The sequence below is a fragment of the Microcaecilia unicolor genome, chromosome 11, assembly GCF_901765095.1.
Source record: "Microcaecilia unicolor chromosome 11, aMicUni1.1, whole genome shotgun sequence".
NCBI lineage: Eukaryota > Metazoa > Chordata > Amphibia > Gymnophiona > Siphonopidae > Microcaecilia > Microcaecilia unicolor.
In genome coordinates, this window is record NC_044041.1 from 126666433 (window position 1) to 126681533 (window position 15101).

Here is a 15101-nt window from a genome sequence, read left to right on the forward strand (position 1 = left end):
GCAGGAGCGAGTGGGATTCACTCCTGCCTCTATCAAACCAAATGGACCACCAGGGTCTTTAGGTAGGTCCAAGAGGGGCATATTGTGAGTGGGGGAAGGGGACCTGGGGGCTAGGAGGAGGGATTTTGCATTGTTAGGGAGTATTAGAGTGTGTGGGGGGGGGGCTTATCTTGTTTCAGGGTGGTGGGAGTGAGGATTGAAGGGAGGAGCCTCATCTTGTCCTGGGGGAGAAGAAGGGAGTATTGGAGAGGGGGGCATTGGAAAATTCCAGAGGGGTGGGAGGAGGGAAAGGGATGGCACTACTTCAGGACGGGACGTGGAAGTTAATCGGGCACTAGCCGATATTTAGACAGATGCTCGGTTAACTCTCCGCGTAAAGTCAGGTCACCCTTTTTTCTGTCCTAACTTTATGCAGTTGCTCAGCTGGTTAATTGGATAAACTTCTGTTCTGCCCTAACTTTGCCCACAGGCTGCCCACAAACTAGCTGATATCAGCATGGGCAGTTAGAGGAGATATTCAGTGGTACTGTTCGGTTACGTGCTGCTGAATGTCCCCAGATAGCCCCGCTCAAGCCATTTAAACTGCCAAGAGCCTCTCCTGGCCATTTAAATTGCTTTGAATATAAACCCCAACATGCTTTAAAAAAGAAATATTAACTGAATGGCTCCAAGAACACAGGTTTGGAGCATAGTGTTGGCTCTGGGATTGTGGATTGGATGACAGATACCATCTAAATTCGGTGTCATGACCTGAACAGTTTAACAGCTGATAAACTTTCTGAAGTTAATCTTTTTCATGAACCAACTCCTCCCACTGTCTACACCTCAGCTGATAAACCTGGACTCCAGGGACTGGTGGAAGGGCCAAGTGGCTCTGTAACACCTCTTGTCATGAAACAGCAGAAACTATGCTGCAATGTAGCCTGCCCTAGTGAATCCCTGGGACAGGGCTACAGCTTGCCTATCCTCTGCTAGATTCAGGAAAAGGAGCCGAGTTTAGAAATCATGGAGCCAAGGGACAAGCATCCTAATGTGACAACAGTTTTAGGAAAACCATTGTAGTATGGAACTCTATCCCTTAAATATTAAAGCAAAACACATGCACATTTTTGAAGTTATGCAGATTACCCCAATGCCCTAGTGGGCCATAATTCTTTCACCTCCTGTCGTTTATGCTGCTCCCCCCCCCCCCCCCACAGAATTCCTTTAACTCTGGCTTCTCTCCGTCCCCAGTTAATCCCTCAGAAACTGAAGTAACACTTTAACTTGAGCAGCTGATTAAACCTCTTATGCAATCTTTGGATGGATTTTTACCACCCCCACCTTCTAACCTGGTCCTTTCAAGATTTAAATACCACCTTGCCTGATTCCTTTTCCTCACAAAACTTCTTCTGCTGGCTGGATATTTTCCCTCCCTGTGCAGCCTTAAGGTTTGCAGGCAGCTGGATGGGGCTGTGTTTTGGAACGGATTAGGCATGGTAGGTGAGAGAAAGTTTTCTACTTTTTAGTGATGAGGCCTGGTACAACTCCAGGCATAATCAAGAGGACTCAAAGAGAAGAAGGACAGCACGTGTAAACCAATCAGGGACATTTCAGAAGGGGAGAAGGAGATGTGAAAGGGTTGTGCCAATTTCAAAGAATATTAAGTCAGTTTAGGACTCTGCTTCAGAGACGGTGACTCCCTGTGATGGTCGCCTGTGCTTTTAAGCAAGCAAAGTGTCATTTGCTATTGGCTTCCTAGACTTATGCCTGTCCTGCTGGAAATCTTGGAGTGTATTCTGCAGTAATCTAGAACTACGGGCGTGATGGCTTTTCCAGAACTGCTGGAGCAGGTGGGTGGCATGGGGCGTTTCCAGATTATCAACGTTGTCCTGCTTTCCATCCCTATCCTGATGATGGCAAGCCACAACCTTCTGCAGAATTTCACTGCTGCAGTTCCTGGGCACCACTGCCAGCCAAACCCCAGGGATGACAACGCCAGTACTGGCTGGGACTCAGTGGAGCAGCTGAGGGCTTTCACCCCACTGGACAGGAGCTGGAAACCAGTGCAGTGTCTGCAATACATCAGGGCTCAGTGGTGGCTCCTGGAGTCCAATGTCACGATCAGCAACACCACAGAGATGGATACAGAACCCTGCAGGGATGGGTGGACATATGACAGGAGTGAATTCAGCTCCACTATCATCACTGAGGTAAAGACTGTCTTAAAAACTGTTAGGGAAGCAGAAGACACTGGGAGGTGGAATGGGGCTCCAACCTTTCCAAGTTGTCATTGAGCAATGATATATATATGGCTAAATTTAGGATTTCTATTAGTAGGTATGTGATTCGATATACCTCTTTTCTGCGGTTACAATCAAAGCAGTCAACATATTATATACAGGTACTTATTTTGTATCTGGGGCAATGGGAGGTTAAGGGCCCCTTTTACAAAGTGGTGGTAAGCCCAACATGGGCTTACTGCTCACTAAAAAGGAACTACTGCAGGGCTACTGCAGCAGCCTGGCGGTAGTTCCCACTCCAAAAGCGCTGTTATATCTGGCGCTACAAAAATATATTTATTTTTGTAATGCTGGTGTGTACCTGGTGGTAACTGGGCAGTGCCGCGCGCTGACCGGTTACTGCCAGGTTAGCGTGGGAGCTCTTACCACCACCTCAATGGATGGCCGTAAGGGCTCCCCCAAAATGGCCGCACTGCAAGTGCTTTACTTGCCGCATGGCCATTTCCTGCAGAAAAAAAAGACCTACCTTTTACCTGGCTGTGGTAAAAGGGGGCCTCGGCATGCGTCAAAAAAACGTGATGATGCAGACCCCCTTTTGCTGCGGCTTGGTAAAATAATGACTTGCCAAGAGTCACATGAGGATTAAGTGACTTGCCCAGAATCAAACCTCGTTGTGCTGGTTTTTAGGCAGCTGCACTAACCATTAGGCTACTCCTCCACATTTAAAACATTTTAAATTTGGGTGTTTACTTTCCAGCTAATTAGGGGTTCTTTGAGGGCAGAAACCCAAAACATGGCAACAATCCCAGGACAAGCAGTTGCTTCCCCATGTCTGTCTCAATAGTAGAATATGGACTTTTCCATCAGCATATGTGCCAGAGTACCACATGCATTACTCTTAATCTTCACGCATTCAGAATCTAATTTTGTACTTTTCCTCTTCCTCCCGCTGTGGTCGCCCCCCCAGCCACATCTCTCTCCTTTTTCCTCTTTCTCCCGCTGTGGTCTCCTCCCCACATCACTCTATTGCAGGGCCTCACCTGGCAGTTTCTCACGGTGCAGGCTCCTTCTCCCTGCCTTACTCAACACCTCTGTATGCCCACATCTCTCTTCTTTTTTATTTCTTCTTTCTCCCACCACGGTCAGTGGTCAAGTCAGAAGTCAGCTGTCGGCGGTTGGGCCGCCCCCCCCCCCCTTGGTGGTCGGCGGTCAGGTCGGCCCCTTGGCAGTCGGCAATCAGGTCGGTCCCCCATCCCTCGGTGGAGTCAGCCCCCCCCCCTTTTCTCTATCACCTAGTAGGTCCTCACAGCACTGGCACGGATTCAGCAGCTTGTCCTCGTGCTTGCTCGCAGCAGCTCTTTCTCCCTGCCTCACCCAAAGCCTCTGTAACAGGAAGTTCCATCCCCTCTAACAGAATTTCCTGTTAGAGAGAGGCTTGGAGCGTGCATAAGACAGGGGGTCTACCGGAGCGTTGGAGAAAATGGGAGAGAGACTTGGTAAAGTGATCTTTTAACTTGCGTTAAAAATGTTAAAGCGAGTTAAACATTTAACGCGTTAATTGTGTTATTAATGCATTAAATGTTCAGCCCTAATACAAAGGCATTATAATGTCCTCATTTTTGTTTTCTATCCTTTCCTAATAATACCTAACACTCTATTTGCTTTATTAGCTGCTGCCACACACTGAGCAGAGGGTTTCAACATATCATCAACAATGACGCCTAGATCCCTTTCCCGGTCGGTGACTCCTAATGTGGAACATAAGACATAAGCATCGCCACACTGGGACAGACCAAAGGTCCATCTAGCCCAGCACCCTGTCTCCAACAGTGGCCCATCCAGGTCACAATCACCCGACAAGATCCACGGAGCAAAGCATTTTGTACTGCTTGTCCCAGGAATAGTGGATTTTTCCCTACGTCCATTTATAACATTCAATGGCCTTTTCCTTCAGGAAGCTGTCCAAACCTTTCTTAAACTCTGCTAAGCTAACCGCTTTAACCACATTCTCCGGCAATGAATTCCAGAGTTGAATTACGTGTTGAGTAAAGAAAAATGTCCTCTTATTTGTTTTAAACTTACTGCACTCCAGCTTCATCGCATGCTCCCTTGTCCTAGTATTTTTGGAACGCGTAAACAGATGCTCCACATCTATCTGTTCCACTCCACTCATTGTTTTATATACCTCTATCATATTACCCCTCAGCTGCCTTTTCTCCAAGCTGAAGAGCCCCGGCCACTTTAACCTTTCCTTATAGGAAAGTCGTCCCATCCCCTTAATCATCTTCGTCGCCCTTCTCTGCACCTTTTCTAATTCCACTATATCTTTTTTGAGGTGTGGCGACCAGAATTGAACACAATACTCGAGGTGCAGTCGCACCATGGACCAATACAGTGGCATTATAATATCCTCATTTTTGTTTTCCATCCCTTTCCTAATAATACCAAACATTCTATTTGCTTTCTTAGTCGCAGCAGCACACTGAGCAGAAGATTTCAACGTATCATCAATGATGACTCCCAGGTCCCTTTCTCGTTCCGTAACTCCTAATACTGAACCTTGCATGACGTAGCTATAGTTTGGGTTCCTCTGTCTCACATGCATTACTTTGCACTTGCTCACATTAAATGTCATCTGCCATTTAGATGCACAGTCTCCTAGTCTCACAAGATCTTCCTGCAACTTTTCACAATCTTCCCGCGATTTGACGACCTTGAACAACTTTGTGTCATCAGCAAATTTGATAACCTCGCTAGTTACCCCCACCTCCAGGTCATTTATGAAAATGTTAAAAAGCAACGGTCCCAGCACAGATCCCTGAGGGACCTCACTATCCATTGCGAATAGTGACCATTTAATCCTACTCTCTGTTTCCTATCTTTCAACCAGTTTTTAATCCATAACACATCAGTCCAAGCTTTAGAATGTGCTCTTTTATTTTGTTCTTTCCCACATGCATCACTTTGCACTTGCTCACATTAAGCCTCATCTGCCATTTAGATGCCCAGTCTCCCAGTCTCATCCTCCTGTAATTTTTCACAATTCTCTCACGATTTAACAACTTTGAATAACTATGTGTTATCAGCAAATTTATTTACCTCACTAGTTACTCCCATCGCTAAATCATTTATAAATATGTTAAAAAGTAGCAGTCCCAGCCAGGTCTGTAAATGTAAGGCGCGGCAATACTACTACTACTACTTACTACTACTTAACATTTCTAGAGCGCTACTAGGGTTACGCAGCGCTGTACAAATTAACAATTAAGGACGGTCCCTGCTCGGAAGAGCTTACAATCTAAAGGACGAAATGTCAAGTTGGGGTAGATAAGTTTTCCTGAGAAGAGGTGAAGTGGTTAGGTGCCGAAGGCGATATTGAAGAGGTGGGCTTTGAGCATTGATTTGAAGATGGGAAGGGAGGGGGCACGGCGTATGGGCTCAGGGAGTTTGTTCCAGGCGTGGGGTGAGGCGAGACAGAAGGGGCGGAGCCTGGAGTTGGAGGTGGTGGAGAAGGGTACTGAAAGGAGGGATTTGTCTTGAGAGCGGAGGTTACGGGTAGGGACGTAAGGGGAGATGAGGTTAGAGAGGTACGGAGGGGCCGCAGATCGAGTGCATTTGTAGGTGAGTAAGAGAAGCTTGAACTGTATGCGGTATCCGATTGGGAGCCAGTGAAGTGACTTGAGGAGAGGGGTGACATGAGTATATCGGTTAAGGCGGAAGATAAGACGTGTGGCAGAGTTCTGGATGGACTGAAGGGGAGATAGATGGCTACGTGGGAGGCCGGTCAGGAGTAGGTTGCAGTAGTCAAGGCGAGAGGTAATGAGAGAGTGGATGAGAGTTCGTGTGGTGTGCTCGGAGAGGAAGGGGCGAATTTTGCTAATGTTATAGAGGAAGAAGCGACAGGTCTTGGCTATCTGCTGGATGTGCGCAGAAAAGGAGAGGGAGGAGTCGAAGATGACACCGAGGTTGCGGGCAGATGAGACGGGGACGATGAGGGTGTTATCAACTGAGATAGAGAGTGAAGGGAGAGGGGAAGTGGGTTTGGGTGTGAAAACAATAAGTTCAGTCTTAGACATATTCAGTTTCAGGTGGCGGTTGGACATCCAGGCAGCAATGTCGGATAAGCAGGCCGAGACTTTGGCCTGGGTATCCGCAGTGATTTGTGATGTGGAGAGATAAAGCTGGGTGTCGTTGGTATAAAGATGATAGTGGAAACCATGAGAAGAAATCAGGGAGCCTAGGGAAGAGGTGTAGATTGAGAAAAGAAGGGGCCCAAGGACAGATCCCTGAGGAACTCCAACAGAGAGCGGGATAGGGGAGGAGGACGCACCATGAGAGTGTACTCTGAAGGTACGATGGGAGAGATAAGAGGAGAACCAGGAGAGGACAGAGCCCTGGAACCCAAGGGAGGACAGTGTGTTAAGAAGTAGGTTGTGATTGACAGTGTCAAAGGCGGCGGAGAGGTCGAGGAGGATGAGGATGGAGTAGTGACCTTTGGATTTGGCAAGGAACAGGTCATTGCAGACCTTAGTGCCGTTTCTGTCGAGTGTAGGGGGCGAAAGCCGGATTGAAGCGGATCGAGGATGGCATGAGTGGAGAGAAAATCAATGCCGCGGCTGTGAATGGCGCATTCAAGTATCTTGGAGAGGAAGGGTAGGAGGGAAATGGGGCGGTAGTTGGAGGGACAGGTAGGGTCAAGTGATGGTTTTTTGAGGAGTGGAGTGACCACAGCATGCTTGAAGGTGTCCGGGACAGATGCAGTGGAGAGAGAGAGGTTAAGGATATGACAGATGGTGGGGGTGATGGTAGGAGTGATGGTGTTGAGTAGGTTAGTGGGGATGGGGTCAGGGGAACAAGTGGTGGCTTTCGAGGAGGAGAGGAGATGGGTGATTTCCTCTTCGGTGATAGCTGGAAAGGAGGAGAAGGAGGCCTGGGTAGGTTGGATGACAGAGTGAGATATAGGCTGAAGAGGAGGAGAGGGAGTAGTGGAGAATTCGAGGTTGATCTTCTGGACCTTGTCACGGAAGTAGTGGGCTAGAGATTGAGGAGAGAGTGAAGGGGGGGGGGGGTGGGAGCAGAGGGCACTTTGAGGAGGGAGTTGAGGGTGGCGAATAGACGACGAGGGTTAGAGCTGAGGGAATTGGTCAATTGGATATAGTAGTCCTGCTTAGCGAGGAATAGGGAGGATTGGAAGGAGGATAGCATGAATTTGAAGTGAATGAAGTCAGTAAGGGTGCGAGATTTCCTCCAGAGGCGTTCAGCCGAACGGGCGCAGGAGCGGAGGTATCGGGTGCAAGGGGTCAGCCAGGGCTGGGGATTGGTACGTCTTATGGGCCGGGAGGTGGACGGTGCAAGGGTGTATTGTATAACAGAATATATAGAATAGGCTCTCTTCACACTGCATTGGGTTGTCTAAATGGAGGAGCCCAGTTATAGAATTGCCCCCTTAAAGTGCAATTTTAAAAAGAGGTGCCTGTATTTAAATGCCTGGAAGACACTTATTTTTCCATTTGTTTTGGTCCAAGTGTCTCTTTTCTGCTTTTCCATTGCTGCTCACTTTCCTTTACAGAATACTAGTGTAATGGGTATATATGGGAGTATGTGTTTAGGCGTGAGCACTTATGCGAGCCATAGAGCTGGTGCAAATGCTCACACCTAGACTTGGAAGATACCCGCATAACTTATAGCATTCTATAAGTTATGCGCATAAGTACATCCTGCCCACGCTCTCCAGTTTATGAAGATATATACGTACTTACAGAATAGTCTAGAGAACTAGTGATAACTCACAATTAAACACCACATGAGGCAAAAAGACCTCAGACACCTGAACACTGAAACTCATGGGCTGATGATCAAAAGTCAACGCGAGCGCTAAAGGCCATTAGCAGCATTTTTGCGCATGCACTCACCAACGTGGGATGATCAACAGGGTTACCGCCATAAACAGCGAGTGTGCCAGGCACTTGTACAGATGGCATGTAAATGTAGTCAATCTCATGTAAATAAGGCCATTTCCTATTCCTCCTAGATGATCAAAAACTAGCGCTGCAATGAACAGAGGTGTTGAACGGCGTTAGACAGAAAACAACGCCACAAAATAACGCCAGGTCCTGGCTGGTGTTATTGTCGAGCAGGTCCCATCAGAGCTAAAAAAAAAAGTTATATGTGTGTAATTACAGTACATTTTTTGGGAGTTGAGCACGATCACCACCAACCTCTAAAGTTCAAAAACAGCACAAGAAGGCAAGGGGACCGCCACTGGGAGTAAGAACAGGCACCTCAAAAAATAGAAAACAAAAAAGCATTACTTTTAAGCCCCTCACACAAACGATGGGGCTACTCAAATACACATGTCTAGTCACTTACCTCAAACTTGTCTGTGATGCAACAAAAAAGCCAGAAGGCGCTACAAGCACAGTCAAACGAGGTACAAAGCCAATGCAAACAGACTAGGCCACCTATAGAACAACAGGGAAAGCTATCTTTTGACGGTATTTTCAGACAGCATGTTTTGTCACGCTTTACTGTAGGGTGCAGTTTACGAGCTGTCCTTTGCAAGGACGCACATGATGGCACACCCCACCTATGCACATGAGTGTTGTTCCTGGATTCTTTTTAGCGCATCAGATTAGTGCGCATGCGCCCCGGCTGCTTAGCATATTTTATCATGCTGTTTAGAGGGGGTTAGCACTACTACAGTGCTGCTTATATCTGCATATACTAACTCTGATCACGACCGTGCTGCTATTCTGTTCAACTACGGCGGTGGAACGGCGGTATTTTGAGAGCGCTATCCTGAATAGCGCTGGGTTTTGATCATCGACCCATCAGTATCTTACTGGGGTAGTTCATTCATTCATTGGTCAGAAACCTCAGGGCTAATTTATTATTTTGCAGTGCTTGAACTTCAATCTTAAAGCTAAGTGTTCCTTTTTTTTTTTTGATAGGTTACAAGTTGTTGCAAGTACTAAGAGGTCCTTTTACTAAGGTGACTATAACACACTGAGAGGGCCCTTTTACAAAGTGTCAGTAAGCCCAACGTGGGCTTACTGCATGCTACCCCAGAACTACTGCTGGCCCAATGCGGCCGCCAGCGGTAGTTCCGCCTTGAGTGTGCGCCATTTCCAGCATGCCGGAAATTTTTTTTATTTTATAGTGCGGTGCTAACCTGACGGTAATTGAGCATCACTGCACGTTGCACGGTTGCTGCATGGTCATTTTTTTGTGGGGGGGTGGGGCTTTTAACCTGCTGCGGGAAAAACGGTCCCCAGCGCTACAGTGGGCCCTTTTTCCCGCAGCTTAGTAAAAGGACCCCTTAGCGCGTATTAACTGATAAGATGCCCATTATATTCCTATAGGCCGTATCATTTAGCGTGTGCTAATCGTTAGCGCGTGCTAAATCTGTTAGTGCCCCTTAGTAAAAGGACCTCTAAGTTTCAAAATAGACATGTTTAAGATTGAAATACAAGCACTGCAAAATAATAAATTAGCCACGAGGATTTTGACCAATGAATAAATGAAGTACCCCAGTAAGACACTGAGGTTTCAGTGTTCGGGTGTCTGAGGTCTTTTTTCCTCGTGTGGCGTTTAGTTGTGAGTTATTACTAGCTCATCAGACTTGTCTAAGTTGGGATTTTTAGTTGGATAACTATCAATAAGTACAAGTCGTTTCTCCACTAGTGATTGGGATAATTTCAATACTTACAGAATAGCACATAGCCAGATTGTTACATGTGTATGTGTTCACATACATGCATTAATGACTAGGATACCAGCATTTTCACATATATTTGCTTCCTAACTTATAAAACTAACCTTCATAGTGACATAAATGGCCAAAAGCTATCCACTCCCTGGGCTGCAAAAGACATTTGTGCAGTCAGTGCTGTCCTTTGCATAACTGGCTTTGTCTATTGACGTATTTATTTTGGAACAACCCCGAACCTGTGTAGCTATGTGGATTTGTGTAAGATGTAACTGAAAGATCCAGGACCTTAAGGACTTTGTTGTAGGATGGCTCCACAGCTCACAACCATGCCCTCATGTCTAATAAAAGAGTGGAACAGGGTTACAGAAATAAGAGGTGGTATCCTTCTTCATGTTTGCCAGTGGAACATACAGACTTCCCCATACACACAGCAGAGATCGCCAGCGGACAGACAGCTGGAGATAATTATACCTATTTTCAATTTGTCCAATCACACACTATCAGATTCGGAATCCAGTATACTACAGAAAGGTCTTACGTTTGTTCCCACCACAAAGTATAATGCTTTTCAAACACGTGTGGATCTTTTTAAATTCAGTCACAAGCTTCAAATTATTCAAGCCTTCTCCAAAACAGTGCCTACAACAGATATCTCAGTAGTTAAGAATTCTTCCACCTGGATGCTTCCTGGACCACCAGACCCTCTCATACACACATTCAACACTTGTGTGGAACGCAATCTTAAACAACTAGAGGCACGTACAAAATCACGTTTTTACAATCTTTCCAGAGTGGAACGTGAAGCTGTCCAATCATTAGCTGGGAATCACAACATAGTTATAAAGCCAGCTGACAAGGGTGGGGGCATTGTCATTATCGACAGAACCGAGTAGATAAATGAGGTACTCAAGCAACTTGATGATCCGCATTATTATGTCAAACTCACCGAAGATCCAACAGAATCACTCCAAAAGGACATTGCAGAACTGGTCACCTTCTCTTCAAAAATAGGCTTTATCACCAATAAAGAAAGTGAGCTTCTACAAGTCAAAAATCTGGTGATTCCCACCATCTACATTCTCCCAAAGATCCACAAATCCATTACCAACCCACCCGGAAGGCCTAGTATCTGGTAACAGGTCCATTTTGGAACCTCTTTCCATATTCACAGACTTCTTCCTGCGACCCTTTGTCCCCCTCATCCCCTCTTATATCAAAGACACCTCACATATGCTTCAAATATTACAGGAATACCAAGAAGACCTTTCTAATACGATAATGGTTACGTTAGACATAGACTCATTGTATACCAACATCCCACAACTCGAAGCTCTCAATATTATTGAACAAAACTTATGCAACAGAATGGATCACAGAAGGATCCCCAATTATCTGATCCTCACATGTACCACCATGGCACTGACTAAGAACTACTTCCGGTTCCAAGATATTTTACTTGCACAGCTATGGGGGCAAGTATGGCCCCCGACCTAGCCATGGCCGTGCCAAGGGTCTCTGGTGCCCCCCTGCAGACTATCAGTTGGTGCCCCCCCCTTCTCGCTTCTTCATTAGATGTTTCTCCATTGCTACCTGTCTTTCCTTTAGACTGAAAACTACAGGCCCAGCCAAACCTGACAAAAGGGTCTACCACACCCTTCAATGTCAAGCATATACTAGAAAACTGTAAATTAGCTTACACAGGAAAGCAGTTTAAAAAAATAAACACAATTCCTGCTGTTTCTTAACACTGCTCTCCAGAGAAAGCACTGCCTTTATAAAGAGGCTTTTCAGTGGGACTTAGCCTATTAAAAACTATTAGCATAATTAGGAATGGCCAGCCCTTGTAACTGCAGAGACCTAAGCTTTGATTATGCATGTTCCTGTCTTTGTTACAGTGGGGGGGGGGGGGGGGGGGGTCTCTTCATCTCATTTACACAGTCTGACCTCCCTGGCTCACTGGGAGCCCAGTCTCTTGGAGACTGCTATACATTGCAAAATAAGATAGCAGATGTAAATTCTCAAAGTGGACATATTCCAAACACTAAAATGAAAATAAAACGATTTTTTTCTACCTTTGTTGGCTGGTGACTTTCTTTTTCTGATCATGCTGGCCCAGTATCTGATTCTGTTGCTGGTATCTGTCCTCTTAACTCTGTTTCCAGGGCTTCCTTTCCACTGTATGTATCCCTCATTGATAAGTCTCTGACTCTAAAGTTTAGCAATTTCATTAAAGCAAAATGTATTTTCAAATATCACAAACTCTCCCTATCCAAGCAGAATGTTTTATATAAAAACAAACACACAAAAAAAGCAATCAGATTTTTACTTACCAGCTATTCTACACTATACGTCAGCTAAACTTCCTCTTTGAACCTCAGCCAATTAAATGGATTTTAGCTGTAGCTATGATAATTATGTACACATCATTGCAGTCATGCCCTCCTCTCAGTGTACATGCTCAAAAAACAAAAACTTTGAACCACTTACAGATAACAATTATACTATTTATTTTTTTATTTCTCCCCAGTCTCACTTGCACACCTGCCTCCAAACCTGTTCTCTTTAATTTGAATGTTGTTCCAGCTCACCCTGAATGAAAGTTGTTCATACACCAAAGCCATAAATAGCTGCTGGTTGTACTCTTTGAAGCAGCTTTAGCAGAGCAGCGTGTCTGTCTCAGCACTGCTGGGCTACCTTCACTTCCTGATGCGGTAAGGGCAGGGGAGAGAGGAGAATCACAACTTCAGGTAAAAGATTTTGCAAGTGAGTGGCACCCTCTAGAGGTCGGTGCCCCCTGTGTTGCTTACCTCGCTTACCTTGTCGGCACGGCCCTGGACCTAGCTAATTTTTCGAGAAAATACATTTGAATGAACATCCTTACAAGATTATTATTATTATTATTTATTGCATTTGTATCCCACATTTTCCCACCTTTTTGCGGGCTCAGTGTGGCTTACAATATGATATGAATGATGGAAGTACAATTTGTTACAGCTTGGTTATGGATTACATTGTGAAGAGTTATGCGAGACAATCAAAGTATTGTTGCAGAATATAACAATGGATCAAAGCTTTGAAACATTGGAAGGAGACAGCGGGAAGCTAGAAGGGCATTATGATGCACATAAACCTGTATAAGAGATATATCGACAACATATTCATTCTGTGGCAAGGAGATGTTGATACACTACACTCTTTCTATGATTGGCTAAACATACGTGATGATAACCTGAAATTCAAGATTCAATACAGTTTTAGTGAAATTAATTTCCTCGATCTAAAAATCACAATAGAGAGTGTTTAATTCATGACGTCTATCTACAGAAAACGTACAGATTATAATGTGTTTCTTCATTACACAAGCCATCATAATAATAGCTTAAAAAGGAATTTACCTCTGTCCCAATTCCTCCGTCTTAGAAGAATCTGCTCCAATTATGATGACTTCATGATACAAGCCCAACATATGTCAGATAGATTCAAATCCAGGGGATAATCAGCTACACACATTGCCTCAGGCCTAGAAAAGGCACAGACCAGCAACAGTCAAGATCTCTTACAGTCTAGAGTGATAAGAGATAAGCCAGACATCAAGTGTACACTCAGACACTCCTTTCTTGCCCAATGGATTCAAAGGATTACAAGCCGACATTGGCACCTTTTGGAGAATCACACCCATTTCCAAAACAAGAAATTGATAATAGCATATACCAGAGAACGCAACTTAAAAGAATATCTGGTTCCATCCATGCTTCCTGACCTACAGCCTACACCAATCAACATCCATTTAGGACATACTAAATGCGGGCACTGCAGTGTATGCAAACATGTATGGGAAACATCGATTTTTCTACATCCAACCACAGGAAAAATATACAAACTGCAATACACATCAGACTGTACCACTACTGGAGTTTTATACATTATCCAATGCCCGTGCCATCTCCTCTACATTGGAAAAAAAAAGAATGATCAAGACCAGGATTATTGAACACCGTAGTTGCATTAAACGCAACATTGAGACTGCACCTATCATCACCTACTGGCAAGCTAGCAACCATACAATTGATGATTTAAAATTCCTGGTGTATAAGGTCTTTGTCCCTAACAACAGAAGAGGAGATTTGGACAATATACTACCAGGGACGTAGCTAGGTGGGGCCACGGGGGCATGGGCCCCCATAGATTTAGTCCGGGCCCCTTCCACTTTTGATCCCCCTCCTGCTGACCCTTTCCCACCACTTTCAACCCCCCGCCAATGCCGCCGCAAGGTACTTTTGCTGGCAGGGTCTCCAACCCCTCCTGCCAGCATTAGTCTTCTTCAGCGCCGGTCTCCGGTCTCTGGTGCGTTCACTCACTTCACTGATCTGTGCTGTGAGTCCTGATGTCCAGCAAGTTCGCACGTGCAGGATGTCAGGATTCACAGCACAGATCAGCATAGTGAGCGAATGCGCCAGAGACTGGCGCTGAAGAAGACTAAGGCTGGCGGGGGTTGGGAACCCCCACCAGCAAAGGTACCTTGTGGCGGCAGTGGCGGGGGGGGGGGGGGGTTGAAAGTGGCGGGAGGCTAAAATGTTCCCCCCCCACCTTGAGCTCTGTACCCCCTCCCGCCACGGTCTGGCTACACCCCTGTGTACTACTCAGAGAAGAACAGAAATTAATCTATGAATTCCATACTGTCACACCCTTTGGATTAAATGCAGAATTAGACCTCCGCCCTTTCTTATGCAAAGAAAGACACTTAGAACTGCTATTCCTCACAGACGCACAAACACTTCTTTAAAAATAGATAGTAACATAGTAACATAGTAGATGACGGCAGAAAAAAGACCTGCACAGTCCATCCAGTCTGCCCAACAAGACAACTCATGTGTGCTACTTTTTGTGTATACCCTACTTTGATTTGTACCTGTGCTCTTCAGGGCACAGACCGTATAAGTCTGCCCAGCACTATCCCCGCCTCCCAACCACCAGCCCCGCCTCCCAACCACCGGCTCTGGCACAGACCGTATAAGTCTGCCCAGCACTATCCCTGCCTCCCACCACCGGCTCTGGCACAGACAGTATAAGTCTGCCCAGCACTATCCCCGCCTCCCAACCTCCAGCCCTGCCTCCCACTACCGGCTCTGCTATCCAATCTCATAGTAGATGATGACGGCAGAAAAAGA

General features: G+C 45.7%; 1 protein-coding gene across 1 annotated transcript in view; it reads left to right on the top strand.

Moving 5' to 3' along the window:
* The first annotated feature begins 1313 nt into the window (after positions 1-1313).
* The window catches only part of LOC115480461 (solute carrier family 22 member 6-A-like), a 103484-nt gene continuing 89696 nt past the window's right edge, over positions 1314-15101 (top strand). The window contains exon 1 of the mRNA XM_030219155.1: positions 1314-2192. Within this exon, the coding sequence (XP_030075015.1) occupies positions 1806-2192 (387 nt within the window). The 5' untranslated portion in view covers positions 1314-1805. The remainder of the gene's footprint in view (positions 2193-15101) is intronic.